This window comes from Labrus mixtus, chromosome 14, assembly GCF_963584025.1.
Source record: "Labrus mixtus chromosome 14, fLabMix1.1, whole genome shotgun sequence".
Classification (NCBI taxonomy): domain Eukaryota; kingdom Metazoa; phylum Chordata; class Actinopteri; order Labriformes; family Labridae; genus Labrus; species Labrus mixtus.
In genome coordinates, this window is record NC_083625.1 from 27055926 (window position 1) to 27073657 (window position 17732).

General features: G+C 44.2%; 1 protein-coding gene across 5 annotated transcripts in view; it reads left to right on the top strand.

The window, feature by feature from the left end:
- The window catches only part of robo3 (roundabout, axon guidance receptor, homolog 3 (Drosophila)), a 194282-nt gene that overhangs the window by 171816 nt on the left and 4734 nt on the right, over nucleotides 1-17732 (top strand). For 3 of the 5 annotated variants that reach the window (XM_061056027.1, XM_061056029.1, XM_061056030.1), the window contains 16 exons: nucleotides 1136-1304; nucleotides 3848-4014; nucleotides 4163-4284; nucleotides 4402-4618; nucleotides 5175-5299; nucleotides 6170-6356; nucleotides 7578-7829; nucleotides 8440-8479; nucleotides 10018-10157; nucleotides 10246-10527; nucleotides 11444-11591; nucleotides 12052-12270; nucleotides 13877-14076; nucleotides 14747-14851; nucleotides 15427-15594; nucleotides 17229-17374. In XM_061056027.1, the coding sequence (XP_060912010.1) occupies nucleotides 1136-1304; nucleotides 3848-4014; nucleotides 4163-4284; nucleotides 4402-4618; nucleotides 5175-5299; nucleotides 6170-6356; nucleotides 7578-7829; nucleotides 8440-8479; nucleotides 10018-10157; nucleotides 10246-10527; nucleotides 11444-11591; nucleotides 12052-12270; nucleotides 13877-14076; nucleotides 14747-14851; nucleotides 15427-15594; nucleotides 17229-17374 (2687 nt within the window). The remainder of the gene's footprint in view (nucleotides 1-1135; nucleotides 1305-3847; nucleotides 4015-4162; nucleotides 4285-4401; nucleotides 4619-5174; nucleotides 5300-6169; nucleotides 6357-7577; nucleotides 7830-8439; nucleotides 8480-10017; nucleotides 10158-10245; nucleotides 10528-11443; nucleotides 11592-12051; nucleotides 12271-13876; nucleotides 14077-14746; nucleotides 14852-15426; nucleotides 15595-17228; nucleotides 17375-17732) is intronic. The other 2 variants (XM_061056028.1, XM_061056031.1) reach the window with 1 other exon arrangement.

Here is a 17732-nt window from a genome sequence, read left to right on the forward strand (position 1 = left end):
AAATATCACCAACAATCACAACAATGTTAGAGAATCATGTCCTTGTATTTGCAGCAGCTCTAGACTTTGAAATTGTTCCTTCGAAAAAGAGTCAGTTAAGTTTCTCCTCTGCCATTGATTCTGACAAGGCTGATATCTGAAGTCCCTTCTTGATTTTGATTGGTCAGTGAGGGAGAAGCGGCATTCAGGAGAGGGACATCGATCCAAAAGTCTATTTTTACCTGAGAGCGACGAAAACACTGAGCACTGAACTGCTTTGGTTTTGTACACAGGCCCTTATGGTCACATTTTGAGTAACAGTGACGGTAGAACAGGGTAATCATGTGTGTGTGTGTGTCTAACTGTGATTGATGTATCAGCCAAATCTGGTGACGTTTTACTACAAAAAATCCAAGATGGTGAACTCCAGCCTTCAAAAACGGTTGATCTCAAATCCAAACATGACATCACATTGCTGCTTCCACTTCTTATATTTATCTACTTATATATACAGTCTTTGGACCTGAGGTTGTTGTCGTGCAGGCTTTAGTGTCTGTGAGAGCATGAATGTGAAGAAAGATGTTGTAAAGAGCAACCTATACTTTCCTATGGCATTATAAATCAAGGTTAAAACATGCTGAGATATAACCGTGTTATATGGACTCTGCTGCAGCTCCAGGCACACAGTGTCTTTGAATCAGACGGCGCTTTGTGAGGCTGTGCCCCTTTTATTTCCTCAACAACCCATCAGGCGATTAGTGCGTCAGATATTTGAAGCTGCAGAGATTTCATTAGAGGCGTTTAATGAACGAGGAGTAATGACTTAACAAGCCGCTCTGATGACACTGAGAGTTTGTTATTCCACTGTTAGCGCCGCGATGCTTTGTTAACTTGTAACAGTCGACGTGAAAAAAACCAAATTGTGATTAGATCCTGTGAGAAGTGAGGAAGTTAGCCTGCAGCGACACTGATGCAAATGTTCAGTCAACATTAACAGGATTACACAGAGGACATTATGAAACGAGGAATGCTAAAGGGGAGATGTTTTAGTTTAATCTGATGTGCTCATATTCTTCTCTCTCTCTCTCTCTCTCTCTCTCTCTCTCTCCTCCATCCTTTCTTCTTCTTCTTTCCCACTTTCCTCTTCACCATGCAGACAGCGCAGACTCGTCTGCAGCTCAGACCACAGAGCCCTTCCAGCTGCCAGGTCCTCCACACAAACCCATCGTCACAGACGTGTCCAAGAACAGCGTCTCGCTGACCTGGCAACCCAACGCACACGAGGGAGGAGCCGCTGTTACCTCCTACATCATCGAGGCCTTCAGGTGAGGTTCACTGAGTTTCTTCGTCCCATCAGAAGTGAATGAAATCAACAATCAACAAACTCAGTTTTCCTGGGTTTTTAGAAAACCCTCAAGCTTGTTAAGGACAAATGATGTTTTTAAGCTCTCTGATAATACGTTCATTACTATTTAGCAGGAAATGTCCACTTGGGCTCATGGCTACACTACTGTTTTAGGGCCATTAATCATGATTTCATGAGCTTACAATTTTCAAGTTCACACTCAAGTTCAACAGTGGCATTTTATTCTCAAAGGGTCATAGGTCAACATCACATTGACATACTATTGTCTGGGGAAAAAAAATAAAAAATCTGCCCTTTTTTTTTTTTACATCTAATTCTTGCTGGCACCATATTCAAGGAACACCTGCAACAAATACTGTCGCAATTTTGTTTCTGTCCAAGAAAATATTTCTTGACAGTAACAAAAGATGATGTCGAGACCGGCGGGGAATCATGGGAGTGGTTCAGTGGTATCTGCTACTCTGACCCCCCACCCTGCGATGAAAACAAACTCGAGTTGACCGTAGTGAAGACTACAGGCGAGGAAGAGAATGCATTTACAGACGATGTATCCAAGTATGACTGATATTACATTCCTTATACAGTGGTCTTTGACGTAACAGTGTTTCCATGGCAACAATAAACTTGTCGTGTGTGTCTGTCTACACAACAAGTATATAGACATTCATGAGTCTGACTTCACCTCAGGAGAAGTTAAAGTTCCACCTGAGACTACGTCCACCTTGGTTTAATTAAGTTTTAAAAAATCAGATTTATCTGAAGCGGGACGGCTGGCTCTGTGGACTGAAGGAGGGCCTCCAGATGAAGATAGGCAGTGTTCAGGGGGAAATGTGTCCTTCCTTTTCAATAAGGACGAGAACACCGGCAGAGTTTAATCAGATCCAGACGTCCACTGTGGCCCCGAGCAGCCACCGAGCGTTTCCAAGTAACGCAGACTGATTCCCTTCTAAAGCAGCTGGAGGGGACCGCTGGGATGTTTACAATAACATCGCCCTGCCTGAGGTGCTGAGGTGTGTTTGCGGGAGCACAGAGAGTGGGCTGGTGTGTGTGTATGCAATGTGTTAGAGTGTTTATTTAATGTACAAAGGGAAGACTCTCTTTTCTCCGGGGGGAGTGTTCATTCATTTTCTCTGTTTTTTGGGGCCGCAGCCTTGTGTGTGTGTGTGTGTGTGTGTGTGTGTGAGAACTCCCTCTGAGCGTCCCCTGCACAACCTTGAATGCGGCGCTGGCACCGGGCAGTACACACTCAAAAGAGGAGTATTTGTGATGTTCAGTGCTGAAGCTAGTTCAGCATAAACCCCCGCAGTACCCTTTGGGGAGAATCTAAAAAGTGTCAAACAAATAGTTTGGGAGGCCTCTGTGACTGCGGCTCTGCAGAGGGTGACAGTAAATTCACATTGAGGAGGAAGAAGAGGGATCCGAGGTTTGGAGGGGTTGATGCATCTCTGGGAGTGCCACAAGGCTGAAAACATGCCCTGGTTTCCTGACGGCAGCTGTGCCTTTCTCACAAGCCTCATTACATTATTCATGGGGAGAGTAAATTGTCTCATTTGGAGGAGATCTTCTGGTGAACACAAACTTCTCTGAACTGAGTGACTTTGCTCACATCTGCTATTGTTTACCACATAAGCAATATTAGAGGAAGCTAAAAATAGATTCCCGTTATCGCCTGGAGATCTTTCCATGCATAAGTTAATTTTGTAGCTGCACGTCAAATCAGCATCGCAAATCAATCTCCTGAATGCTGGGGGAAACTTACTGATACTCCATTACAGGTCAAGTCAGGTCAACTTCATATTCATTGATCCACAGAGAAGGTGTACAGCTAAAACCAGGTGACCTTTCTCACAGAGCAGATGTTAAGAGAGCAGCAGTGCACATAAATAACTGACACAAACAGAATAACAAACAACAAGACAAAAACAGCTAAACTTTCTCTCTTTTTTTCCTCTTCCTTCCTTTCTTCCTTCCTTCCTTCCTTCCTTGCCTTCTTTCTTTTCTACTTTCTTCCACCCTTCATTTCTTCCTTCCTTCTTCCTTCCTCCCCTTTCTTCCTTTTTTCTTCCTTCTTTCTTTCCTTCATTCCTTCTTTCTTTCTTTCCTACTTTCTTTCTTTTTTTTTTCCCATCTTGGTTTCTTCCTTTCTTTCTTTCTGTCTTTCTTTCCTGGATCATTTAAATTCGTCATATTTAAAAAAAAAAAACATGTTTATTATATCTCTAAATAAGCTCTTCAAGTGGACATATCATGATCATATCTTCACATTATTTATTGTTTGTATTCAATGTCTTGTAGGTAGGTTGCAATTTCACATTGAGTTGCGATTGTGATTCCCAACTTTTTGGACCTAATTGTCTTTTATACCACTTGTATGAAATCAACGGGCCCATGTTTAATTAAATTGTCAATGCAATGGAATGACCCTTGAGTATCATATTTGTTTGGTAGATATATTATGATGTCATAAATGTAACATTAGTCTTTTCCCCTGTTCTTTCACAGCCAATCAGCAGGCAGCACGTGGCAGACAGTAGCCGACATGGTCAAGATAGAAACTCACACCATCACCGGCCTCCTCCCCAACACCATCTACCTTTTCATCGTCCGGGCTGTCAACGCCTACGGCCTGAGCGACCCGAGCCCCATCTCTGAGCCCGTCAGAACGCAAGGTGAGTCCACACACCTCCAACCCCCCAAATAAAACATGACTCCCATCCAGTTTTCTTAAATATAAAACACCACAGCCGGGGACGGTGTTAATGCATTAGCAGCAGCACTTTTTTAGAGGAGTGAAAATGTATGTTTCCCCCTCTTCAGACGTGAGTCCTACGGGTCAGGGAGTGGACCACAGGCAGGTGCAGAGGGAGCTGGGAGAGGTGGCCGTGCAGCTGCAGGAGCCTGTCACGCTCACAACAGCGTCCATCCGAGTGTCCTGGACTGTGAGTGCATCTCTGATTTATTTAGGGGAAGACACATTTTAGGGCTTCAGTTAGGGTTTGAAATGTGCTGTTTCATTTCTCTTTACACCTTTTCTTATTTCCTTCATTTTCCTCCAGGTGGACCGTCAGTCTCAGTACGTGCAGGGCTACCGGCTCTTCTACAGACCCAGCGGAGGGAACTGGCTCCTGCAGGACATCAACTCCCCCTCCGAGCGCAGCACCGTCCTCACCAGCCTGCTCAAGGGCACCGAGTACGAGATGAAGATACGTCCCTACTTTGATGAATTCCAGGGCAAAGACAGCCGGACGCTGCTGGTTAGAACTCCGGAAGAAGGTAAGAAATAAAATGCGGCCTCAAAATAAACCCCCATTTAATTTCTTTGACATTGTGAGGCCTTGAAAGTGTTCTCTTCATTAGCCTGTCTGACACCACATACATCTCCATAATGCTATCTCATTTCAGGGTTAATTTTATATCCTCCCCCCTCCGCTTAAATTCATTTATATTGATCCCTATTTTCATTAAATTCAGCCTCCACACACGGAGATTCCTGCAGCCTGAGGTTCTCTGCAGGTTTATATTGGTTGATCCAAACTCTAGATTAAAAACAAGGGAACAGTCTTTTTTTTCTTTCTTTTTTTTTGCCATCAGGGTTTATAGACTCTGAATCGACCCGCCTGAGCAGCTAAGCCTGCAAAAAAAAGTTATTAACTTTTTTAAAGCACTCAATAAATCCTAATTTCCTCGCCTGCTACAGCTCACTTTCATGTTCCTTCACCAGTTTTTATCTCTGTTATTACCCCCGGAGACACTTTCAGTTTCTTGCAGTTTCAGTGTTTTGTGTGTTGATTAAATGACACAACTGCTGTCCCCCTGTCTCCCCCCACAGTCCCCAGCGCCCCACCCAGAGGTGTCACAGTGGCAACGGTGAAGCTCAGCAACAGCTCCAGCATCAGCGTCTCGTGGGAGCCTCCGCCCAGCGAGATGCAGAACGGCATCATCCTGGAGTACAGGGTAAAGACATGCCGCCGTGTTTCACTCATGAGCAGTGATCAGTGGGGGGGGGGGGGGGTTCAATGATGCTTCGGCAGCTGCATATGAATGTGTATGAATGGATTAGTTACTTGTGATGGACTCTTTACATAGCAGCCTCTGTTATCAGTGTGTGAATGTGTAGGTGTGACCTGTGGTGTAAAAGCCCTTTGAGTAATCAGAAGACTAGAAAAGTGCTATATAAGTTCAAGTCCATTTACCATTATCATTGACCATCAATGCTTTTTATCTGAAGATGGCGAGCACCAAACACTCATACAAATACCACAGAGCATTCAGAAGAAATGACTGAAAAAAGCACAAATGACTCGCAGTAGTTTCCTTTCAGAGCGTGACCAACTGTTGAGTTTAAAAGGAAGTTGAAAAAAAAAACATCAATGCCAACCCGATCCTTAATTATCACACCAAAAAATAGCATGTAGACTCAATAGAAGTCGGGGCTACTGAAGGGCTATTGAAAAAAGGCTTCAGTGAAATTGCAGGAACATGACCCTCATATATTGTTCATTCTGTGTTCATGCAAAAATAAATCCTCGACTGAAAAATATATCTTGAGGCTGTGTTTCTGAGACTTCAAACGCAGAGTTCAGCACTCTGGTTAGCAGGCCAGGCAATGACGACTGTACGTTCAGCACAGGGAATATCGGACTGGGCTTTGATGTCGTTTGAACACATCAGATATTTCAGCCTGTAGTTGACTATTTCATCAGTGAATGAAAAATGCTAATTCTTCCTCAAACAAGGAGCATAAGACTGACAGTATCTAAAAGATCCCACCAGGGGCCCAATGAGCTGAATAACAAAAGAAACCCTCTCCATGTCTCCGGTCAGGTTTGGTGTGTGGGCAGCGGAGGCGGAGACAACCAGACGAGAAACTTCATCAACAAGACGGTGGACGGGATCACGTTGTCCGCGGTGCTGAAAGGTCTGATGCCCGGGGTGCTCTATCAGGTGGAGGTCGCAGCGGTGACCAGCGCCGGCGTTGGCACTCACAGCCAGCCGGTGTCCGTCCTCTTCAGTGAGTCTACCGTGACAAGATGGAGATGTGCTAATGACAAATGAAGGAATGTTAGAGGGAACAAAGTTAAAGGTCACATGTTATACTCCTTTTTAAACACGTTTAAATAAGTCTAAAGGGGGCCCAGAACATGTCTGGGAAGTTTGTAGCAAAAGATCCTGTTTCTGTGTCTGTACCTTTAAATGTAAATGAGCTGTGTCTGACCACGCCCCCTCTCTGGAAGGACTTTGATGTCACGGGATTTCCTGCTCCATGTCCTATTGTTTACGGTGAGAAGGCAGACTCAGAGGGCAGAACAAACACCTAGCTGTGGGAGTGTCACCCACCTGGGGGAGGGGTTACTGCCCTTTGTGATGTCATGAAGGGAAAACCTCCAAACGGCCTGTTTGAGCACACATTTTCTGAAAATTTGAGCAGGCAAAAGATGGAGAGGATGGACTTTTCTTTTAATTGAAGGGGTTTATAGACAGGCTAGGGACACATGTTAGTGTCTGAAAAACATGGTAAAGTGTATTTTCCATCAATATGTGATCTTTAATTTTGCTTGTGGAATGGCCATTTCTTTTCGGTTATATCGACTTATGGTCCCCAGAGGATGAACTCTGATGTCTTTGATGAGCCTAATATTTTCATTTTCATAATTATATCGCCATCACTTGTTAGACAATTTAGTTTTAGTAAATAATGGAATACCATGCAATTTTGTGCATATATACAAATTGTCCAGAGGATGATTCCTGGTTTGTTGGGTTATATATTTACCTTTCATCTAGCACCCCCCCATTGGGTACAACTATCAACTCACACTGTGATTTAAAAAAAGAATCAAACATTTTGTTAATCTTGATTTCTACTATTTGGTATTAGCATTAGGCTTCATGTATCATGCAGGTTCAACATGGTTAGCATTAAGCTAACAGACAATGTATTGTAAAAAGTGAAGGTGCACAATTTAAACAAAGGAATTGCATGTAAGTTGTGTAAAATAACTCAAATCAAAATCCTGAGTGAAAAAAGTAAAAAAAAAAAAAAAAAAAAGGGTCCCTTCATGAAAGGACAAAGAAAAGTGCTGCAATTGAATTATTTTCATATCATTGAAATTTAGCAGGGCAGAGAGAGATTTAGTCACTTCTTCACATCCTTTAACATTGTTAACATTTTTCAGTTAATAGTAAGACAACAGTTCATCAGATGTTCCCCTCCCTTATTCTCCCTCCCCAGAGTTACCAGCTGAACAGCCCTCTGTGTCAGGTGGTGGCGGTGGCGGCGGTGGCACCGGCGACAGCGGCGAGGAGAGCAGCGTGAGCCTGGCCGAGCAGATCACCGACGTCGTCAAGCAGCCGGCGTTCATCGCGGGCATCGGTGGCGCCTGCTGGGTCATCCTCATGGGCTTCAGCGTGTGGATCTACTGCCGCCGCAAGAAGAGGAAGGAGCTGAGCCACTACACGGCCTCCTTCGCCTACACGCCAGCAGGTGAGGGGGAGTGATGGAGATGTGAAGCGACGTGTTGTTGCTAACTCACCTGAGGCTCTTTGTGGACGCTGTCTCGTGTTGATGCCGCACAGATTAGTCATGGAGAGAAGCATTCGGATTGGAGCCCAAAGAATTCCACCTTAAAAAAAGAACATGGATTAGAATGATTAACTTTTAATGTGAAGGTTAAGGTAGCTACAGTGTGAATCTCATATAGACCATATTTAGCCTGGAGCGTCTGCCGGACACTTATGTGTTTCTACATGTGACTTCAGACTGTACATACACACTTTACATCAGTATTTTTTACTGCAGCAGTGCGTGCTTTTCAAGATTTGTTGCATGACTACAGGAACACAGAGTTGAATAATTTAGTCGTATATTCTTAGTGTAGCTGTAACAGACACGATCGGTACACAGCGGATACTTCAAACTGCTGCAGACTCGTCCAACGAGAGGAACTGAAACACGTCCTTTGAAATGAGAAATGCTGATTTATTGAGTGATGTGAGCATTGTCCCCCAGTAAGTCATTAAAATGTAACACTTCTGAGTCAGTTCACTCACATCCTCCTCATCACACTGTTGCTGTTTTTTTTTTCTTCCTGCAGTTGGTTTCCCTCATGGAGAGGCATCAGGACTCAATGGAAGGTAATTGAATATTTCTCACATTCAGGCTCTGGCCTCATTCTGTTATGTGATGAATTAATTAAAGTCACAGTCATGCCGGACCAAGGGTTTCCTCCTTAAAAGGTATGCAACAAAGAAAGCAAAGAGAACAGTCTACACCTGCTACCATACAAATAAAGACTTATTAATAAAGATTTATTTGCAGGCGGTGAACTTTAACGAGTCTCAAAATGACTCTTCAGTGCTCATCTTTAACAAGGCTTTACTGGCAGGTGGATTATCCTAAGAGTCTCATTTCTAAAGAAAAAAAGACCAGATTATTAAAAGAAGAATGTGCAACATTTCACACATAAGTATAATAGAAATCCAGTATATCCTCTGTAAATATCTCTCTGAGTCATGGCTGTCTACAATGAGTGAGAAGTGTGAGGCCCGCCGGATGTGTTGTTGTGAGAGCCGTGTTTACATCATGTTTACAGCCAGCTCATCCTCTTGCGTATAAAAGCTGATTTAGTCAAGGACTAGAGAATTGAAGAATAACATACTCACTACTTATTTGGATGTCACATAAGCGTTTTTAGATCACGGTCATTCTGTGTCAATTAATGTGCATTGTGAAGCTACAAGCTAACTAAAGAGCGCTAACACAACAATGCAGGCCACAGGTAATTGCAGCTCGAGGAGAAGGACAATTTTGTCCGCCATTTGCACTTAATGGTGCTTAATTCTGTTGCGTTCCATTCGATAATTCCTATGTGTGAACTTGAGTGGAGAGAGGGGTTGGAGGTGTGTGGCTTGAGGAAAGCTGAGCTTCAGTATTGCGGAAGTGTCACCAAACAAAAGTTGGTTTTGGTTTCATGCTGGTGCTCAAGGGGGCGACATCTACTGGATCAAAAGTTGCACATTCTTCCCTTAACATCTGGAAAAAAACCTAGGGTTGTTTTACATGCTGTTTCTCTGATACTCTTATTGGGCAGAAACAAGTTGTTAAAAGGGGGCTGCAAGCTGAGCTGCTGCTAGCTTACATGACTCAGATCAGGATTCTTGTTTTGTTAAGAGAGTAAAGTTATCTGCAGATGTCTTCTCCTCTCCAAAGCATACAGACACCGTGATAACAGCCTTTAAAAACACTAATGAAAGCAGTTTAACACTCATCGTCTCTACAACGCTGTTTGGCTGAGCTGCGGGAGGCTGGTAGCTGAGCTGCATGCATTAGCATGTTTTAGCTAAAAATCTTTGAACTGGTTAAACGGAATAGTTGCAAAAAAACTGGAAACACTAAGACGGTGGCTCGCTGGAAGTACACTTGAGCTTTACAGGTTAAACATGAGGTCCATGATATTTGAGTTTTGTGTGGAGCTGGACTGAAAAATGAACCAATAGTTGAAGCTTTATGTTAAGGACAGCCCAAACTAGTTGAACTAACCAAAGTCTGAGCCAGGTGCAGACCTAGACTGGACTGATATTATGAATGCAGCTGGTTTCATTTCCACCTGCATATAGTTCTTGTTCCTCTCGGTCCCATCATGCTTTAAATTAACACCAGGATGTCTCCATAGGCCGGGCGTGCTGGGAGGCAACATGGGCAACTACCCGTGGCTGGCCGACTCTTGGCCCACCACCAACCTGGTCCACAGCGGCAAAGAGGCCGTCAACTGCTGCAGCACCAACCACAGCACCGCTGAGAGATACTACAATGGTAGGACACGGCTTCAATTAAACACTGTGATTGATTCCCAACAAAGCAAACACCCTCTCTATATAATATCTTCTCCTTTCCTGTGCAGAGGCTGGCATTTCCAACTACCTGAATCAGACGGAGAAGTACAGCATCGGAGGCTCCACAGAAGGGCCGATCTACAGCACCATCGACGCCACCAGTGAGGACCTGCACAGCTTCACCTACGCCCAGCACAACTCCACCACCCCGTACGCCTCCACCTCCATCATGCCCTACAACAACCAGACACAGACGTCGGCCCACAGCGGAGAGCAGCCGGATGACGGCCACTGGATCACCCAGCCGGGACCCTCCGGAGCTCAGTACGCCCAGCCGGACCGCTGCAATGGTGAGGGAGAGCCGCAGGGGCTTTTTAATGTCTTTGTTCAGTGTAGACACATGTTGTAGTTGCAGCAGAGCAGATTCAGCTCAACGCGTTTTTAGTTGTTTTTTTGTGCATCTTTAATACCCTTAGCCCTTTTTCTAGACCCGACGGCTCTTGTGACGTATCACTGCTTCTTACTCTCAGTGTTAGAAAGATACTTCAACACAGCTACTCAACTTAGTTAGAAGGTCTAGTTAGAAAGGGTCTTTCAAACTACTTAAAGGTACAGTCAGTCTTTGCAGCTTGTTATCACAGCATTCAAACTAAGCCCATCCTCCTGGGCTCATCGCCCCCAGAAGTGCACACTCACTGCAGGACGTGATGTGTACGTTTACTGTTTGTACATACACTGCAAGCTAACACATGCTAGCACAAGCTAACCATCGGTGTTTGGCACCTGCCTGTCCAACAAGAAGCAGGCCAGCGCCATGTGAAAGCCGTTTTAGAACGAGCTTTGTCCACGTGGCATTTCGCCTCACTATGATTATATTCTCTCTCCTTTGCCACTATGTCAATGGCTGAATTGTATCCACTCCTAAACTCACCTGCAGGAAAAGATTATCATTAGTTTTTGGGTGAAGTTATCGTTCAGATATCCTCAAACTATGCTTTTCTGTTTGTCTGGTTGTCTAAACTCACCCACATGTATTGTCTGTATATAGAAGTTTAAGTGCTGCACACAGAAGGGAGCTTTTTTGAAAGAATTAAATCTACTGTTTTAAAAAAAATCAATTTTATTGTTTTTTTTAGCCAGAATTGCTCATCCCTATAAATGTAATTCAACTTGTCTGGAGGTTTGACCCTCAGCCCTAACTTGATCAATAATACAGGAGCCTCCTCAAATTAACTCAGGGTGTTTCTGTCTTTTTTCTTTTTTCAGGTAAGCCGAAGCAGAAGGCGATGGGGAAAGCTGTGAAGACCCCGTCTCTGACCTGGATGGAGTCGTTGCCCCCTCCTCCTCCCATCGGAGAACTGGAGCCGTGTGAGCAGGACGAGCTGCCCCCTGAGCACGAGGACATGGACATAGGGTGAGTCAGACATCTCTATAAATGAATCTTAACACTGACAGTAAGCATCGAAGCCCTTACGTGGCTCTAACGCCTCTGGCTTTGAAAACATGAATTACCTCAGCTGTGGACGATCGCCTCAGCAGTTTAGCTGTTTTTTATGTCTTTGAACACAATTAGCCGTGTTCCCACTCAACAGTCGTTCTCTGAAACCTCAAAGCAGACTATCATTCAGGATCACAGCAGCGCTCCCACCCAAGTGGAAGCTTAACCTCCTGCAGTTTTTGCCGACGGCAAGCCCTATAACTCGAGCAGAGCCTGAAAGAACAGCATTAATCTTTTAGTGGCCTCATAGTGAGCTGGAATTAAAGGCAGCAGAGAGACAACAGGCTGCCCTGCTTTTAAAACACACACACACACACACACACAAAGATAAGATCCAGCTCTGTTCTCACACTGCAGCACCTCTCTGTTTGTGTAGCTCCGACGAGGAGTGGTGCCCCCCCCTCCCGGAGAGGACCTATCTGATGGAGGGCTGCGAGGACGGACCCCCTCCGCCTCAGAGGAACAACGCCTCCTCTCCAGCCACTTCCTACAGTCACCAGTCCACCGCCACACTCACCCCCTCGCCCCACGAGGAGACCCGAGCCCCCCACGATCTCCCCCGCCTCAACCAGCTCGACAGCCAGCAGCTGTCACGGTATGCTTACAAACTGCACATGACTGTGACATGATGGTTGTGAATCCAGTGTGTGTGTGTGTGTGTGTGTGTGTGTGTGTGTGTGTGTGTGTGTGTGTGTGTGTGTGTGTGTGTGTGTGTGTGTGTGTGTGTGTGTGTGTGTGTGTGTGTGTGTGTGTGTGTGTGTGTGTGTGTGTGTGTGTGTGTGTGTGTCTGATTATATGAAAAAAACAGCTTTAAACATAGACTGTATAAAACATGGACGTTGTCTCAGTGATGTTAACCACTGGTTTCTGAAGAGGTGTTTTGAAGCCAAAACTAGTTTGTCATATTGGAAATGCTGATTCTACCTAACTTTCGGTCGATTTAGTAACAGACAGAGGTGAAGTATAGGTGGGTCTTTAGTCTCCTGTCAAACAGCTCCAAGGCGCCTCAGTTCCACTAAAGGAACTTCTGCACTGGCTTCATGTTTTTACGCTGGAGGTTGCAGCTCTTGGAGCCACTGATATCTGGTTGTCTAAACTCACCCATAACTGAATGACGTTGCGCGCCCCATGTACAGAGCTTATTTTCCTCTGCATAGTAGCCGTGGGTTTGAATCCAAGCTCATCCCCGACTCTCTTCTCACAGAATTTCCTGCCTCTCTTCAGCTTTTCTATCTAATAATGGGGGGGGGGGGGGGACAAAATATTTCCGTCAAATTAAAGGGAAAAGCACAACCAATGAAAATCTCTACATTGGGACGGACACCGGTGTTGCAGTGGTTGGTGTGCGTCCCATATGTGGCGGTTGTGGTCCTCCAGGTGGGAGGCCGGGGTTTTAGGTCCGGCGTTTGGCTCCTTCCCCTCATGTCGTTCCCCACTCTCCCTCTCCCTCTCCCTGATTTCCGACTCTATTTCCACATTAAACAACTGAATACACTCGTGGGTTTTTCTGGTACGACCTCTCTTGGTCTTATATGACCACTAGCCTTAGGTGGATCAGTTTGTCTTCAACTAACAGTTTATTTGATTGACATTTAATCTACAGAATGAGTTTTTTCATTGAATGATTTATTGTTTAAAATCATAAAAATGTCCAAAGGTTGTTGTTGTAGAGCTCATCACAGTTCCCCCAGAGGCTCAATCGACATCCTAAAATGACTTCTTTTGTCAAAACAACCGTCAAAGCTGAAAACATTTTTCTTTTAAAACAAAAACACAAAATAGCAAAAAAGCCATAAATTCATGCATTGGAAATGCTTCAACCATCAAAATGTTGACCTTTTTTTGCACATCGAAGTATCTCATGAAGTAGCTGCAAATATTCACCAACCGATATATGAAATGACATTCAGGGAAACTGACATCATTGCTTGTTTTGGTTGTTTTTTTATACTTTTTTATACAAATGTATCCTCATGTAACATTGTTAACCATTACTGTTCTCGCTTGGCTAGATGATAAATGAAACATTTAAATAACAATGAAGTGTTCAAATCAAAACAAGAGCCAAAAGCACAAACACAGGAGGAAAACAATATAATACTTCCTTTAAAATCTCTCTCTCTCTCTCTCTGAACCATTTTTAGCCTCTGATTCCTCTGAGTCTGTCCTCTCCAGTAACATGTTGTCCTCACTTCCCGCAGCAGAAGGTTACCCTGCGGTCCGGTGCCAGTTCCCCAGGCGCCAAGCCCGCCGCTCACCCAGTCCAACCCCAACCTCTCGGGCCAACAGCATCACGGCTCATCAGAGGCTGGCACGCTGCAGTGCCAAAGTCCTGCTCACCGCTGCCTCAACGGCCCGGGGCCAGCGCTGAATGAAGACAACGTCAGCATCAACACACCGGGTACAGAGACTGCTGCAGCATGAGAGCAGGGGAACAAACCTGCATTAAACACACACACAAGAAACACACACTTACAAGCTCACACAAGCAAACAAGAGCTGCACTTTTGACTCATGGTTTGGGATTTAAAACATTTGCATGCACTATATAAGGACAGAATAAGTACAGACATCTTCAAATGTGCAGAAATATAGAAAACATAAATATAGGATATTTACTGGAAATTCTGGGCAGCAGCTCGGTCTGCAGGGACTTGGGTTGGGAACCGGAGGGTTTCCAGTTCAAGTCCCTGGAGAGGTGCCAAGTCACTATCTGAGTACTGCTGAGGTATCCTTGAGCAAGGCACTGAACCCTCAGAAGCTCTTTTACACTCCCTTTGTAGCAGTGTGTAGCAGCCCCACTCTGACATCTCTCCACTGCATGTCCACAGGTCCTGTTTCTGCATGTGTGTAATCTGGGCCGATGTGTGTGTGAGAAGCATGTATAAAAAGAAATTGAAAATTAAAATGAAAAAATCCTCAGGACTCATACAATGAAATAATAATTGACCATGTACAAGCCCAAGTCCATTTACCATTTCATTGTTTTTTCTCTAAAATTCCAAATGTATATATAAACTGAATATATACATGATTTATATGAAGTGTTTTCTTTCTCTTCCCTCTCACAGTCCACAGTCGCTCTCCAGCAGATTCATGCACTCCTCCAAACCAGAAATCACGAGTGAAGAAAAAGGTGTCCAAGACGTCCGCTTACAGAAGAGATATACAAGGAGGTGAGTGGACACACTTTAACCATATCTCTAACTTTTCTTGTTTTAAAAAAATGCAAGAAAATCTTTAAGAAATTGACATTTCATATTGTGAGATTGTGACGCTGCTGTCAGACGTCCAGTGCACTCAGAGGCTTAATTTGCAGCTGCACTTCTTAAAAGAACATTGCATCCATGCTGCTGTTATTAAAATGATGTAACTGTGTGTTCAGTACACTTTGTCATTGAGTGAGGATATACAGCCCATAATAATCCAACGTGTACCCACACATATTGTGCAGCACAAATCTGTGATTAAATATCTACAGCTCTGCTCCACATGTAAGACGTAAGCCTTATTTCACCAGCTCAAAGTCAGAGTTAATTAAATTCAGCCTGTTATCCAAAACTGTAAACACAGATATAGCCAATTATGCATGAAAAAAAAAAGACAAACACAAACAAAATGATCTGTTTTTAGAGCACTAAGAGGATGTTATGTAACAGAAACCTGCACTCAAATGAGATAAAATGCTACATGCAGGAAAAAATTGACCCAATTCTTCATGCATGCTCTTCTTCCACTTGTGTCTGTTCAGACCTGCCCCCACCTCCGGAGCCCCCCCCAGAGGAGGACAGGTTGCGGGGCCTTCAGGGGAGTGTCGAGGGCAGTAAAGTGGTGAACGGAGCCGTGTCCTCCCTGGAGAGGAGCGAGTACAGCAGCAGCAGCCACCAGCGCAAAGGATCGGGACAGAGACACACAGACAGTAAGACGGAGTTTGGCACACATTTCATTTTTCAGTCTTAATTCAGTTTAAAGGAAACGGAGTGTGTGGGTTCCTGCTGGAACACATCACTCTTGTAACCACACTCAGATTTTTCCACATTTATGGTTTACAATGCTCTACTCTTTAGCCCCTTTCACACATACACCACACTCCTGAAAGTTTACAAAACTTGTCCAGGTGAGCAGCATGTGTGAAAACAAAGGACTACATTTTTCACCCCCGATCGGGGCTTTTCCCTGCACTAGTAAAATATGTGTAAATGTGAAAATATTCAGGAACATTCATGCTACTTTCTGCTCACCCTGTTGTTGATATGGTGAATATGTCCCGTTACACTTAACACAGATAGAAAGGAAAAATAACTGCCATCAAAGCGTCAGACTCTGTTGCATCGTACACCATCTTGGATATGTTGCAACATTTAAAATGTGACTTCTGCAGCATCCTTTTGAAGTCATGAGGAGAAAAAGGGAAAAATCTCCCGCTGTGAGGGACATGTGTGAAAGGAGAAATGCTGTAAAAGTGTCAGGGGGCAGGCTGTTCTGAAATGCACGAGAGAAAGGGAGCTTCAGTGACAGTGTGCCAGATCATTGTTTATGAATGACCTCGCCATGAATGCAGCTGTGACAAAGCAGGCACAGATGATGCCAAGTTGTGGGTCTGGAAATGCCCAAATTCCTACGACAATGATGCCTCGCTGTAGCCAGAAGTAACAGATAATGACAGTTCCCTATGCCAGAATTAAATATGTACAAATAAAGGAATTCAAAATGTAATTTAGCACAGACAGAATCAAGCCACAAGAAGATATAAAAAGTCATTTCTCCAGCAGATACACCACAGTTTGAGGCTAAATCAAAGCTGCAATGCTTGCTTTTGAAAACAGGGTTTTTAAAGCGGTCTGTGTCCAAATAAGTATTTAAGAACTAATCTCTGTGTATAACAAGATGTCTGTAAACTTTTCACATTACCGTTCAGGTACACTGGGAATTTGCCCGCCCAGCAAAAAGGCACTAATCTAAAATAGTGTCACTCAAAAACAGGGCTGACCCCACTGCTGGACGTTTGAATAACTTAAAAATGAGCTTTCCTCCTTCACAGGTAGGCAGTAGTAACATTTTAAAGTGCTGAAGTTAACCGTTCAGTACAACAGCAGTACTGATACAGACCAACAAGGTCAGCAGCAGTGTCCATAATCAGCTGTTCATGATGAATTAATTTCTGCAAGTCAGAGCGTTTGTTTTTTATTCCAGGAAGAGGTAAAGATAAGGCTGTGATTAAACAGGAAGGGGCAGGCTGGGATGATCCAATCAACATGCTGATGTGAATGTCTGTGTCATCACTTTATAAAAAGTCTCTGTTTCTGATCATACAAACCATGGCATTTCAAACTGAAACAGGGTCAACAGCATTTCTTAAGTCTCTAGTTAAGGGGCTTAAAAGTTGCAGTGAGGTGAATACTAGATTCACCTCACTGAATTTGAAAATGAAAATGTATGAGTGTGTGAACTGGCATATATTAACCTTAATGTTTCCACTTAGACACATTTATTCCTTTTCAACACCCGACTCAAAGTCCTCTCTTTTAACCCCATGTTGTTCCTTGTCTTCAGATGAGGACGTGGTGGCGTACAGCAGCACTAAGGCCGGGTACCTCTCCAGGAGTCAGATGTCCAGTAACTGCTCGACCACAGGAAGCTCCTCCTCCAGAGGCTCGACGGGCTCCCGGGGGCTCAACTCAGCCAGAAAACACAGCGAGGTACGCTGAAGCAACACAGACGATTTCATAACTTGTGCAGAAACGTTCTCTTCTTCCACCTCAAACGGTCTGAATAATTGATGCTTTTAGATATTCATGAGGCCGGGGAACAAAGAAGAGCCATGGAGACGCTCATGTGCTTTAGTTTTATCTACACATCATTACTCACGCTCCATAAAAACACACATAATCTTATACGTGTGGGTGCATGTCCCCTGTTGCCCACACACACACACACACACACACACACACACACACACACACACACACACACACACACACACACACACACACACACACACACACACACACACACACACAGTGCTACCATTACCGTCGACTCACAAAAGGTTGTTAC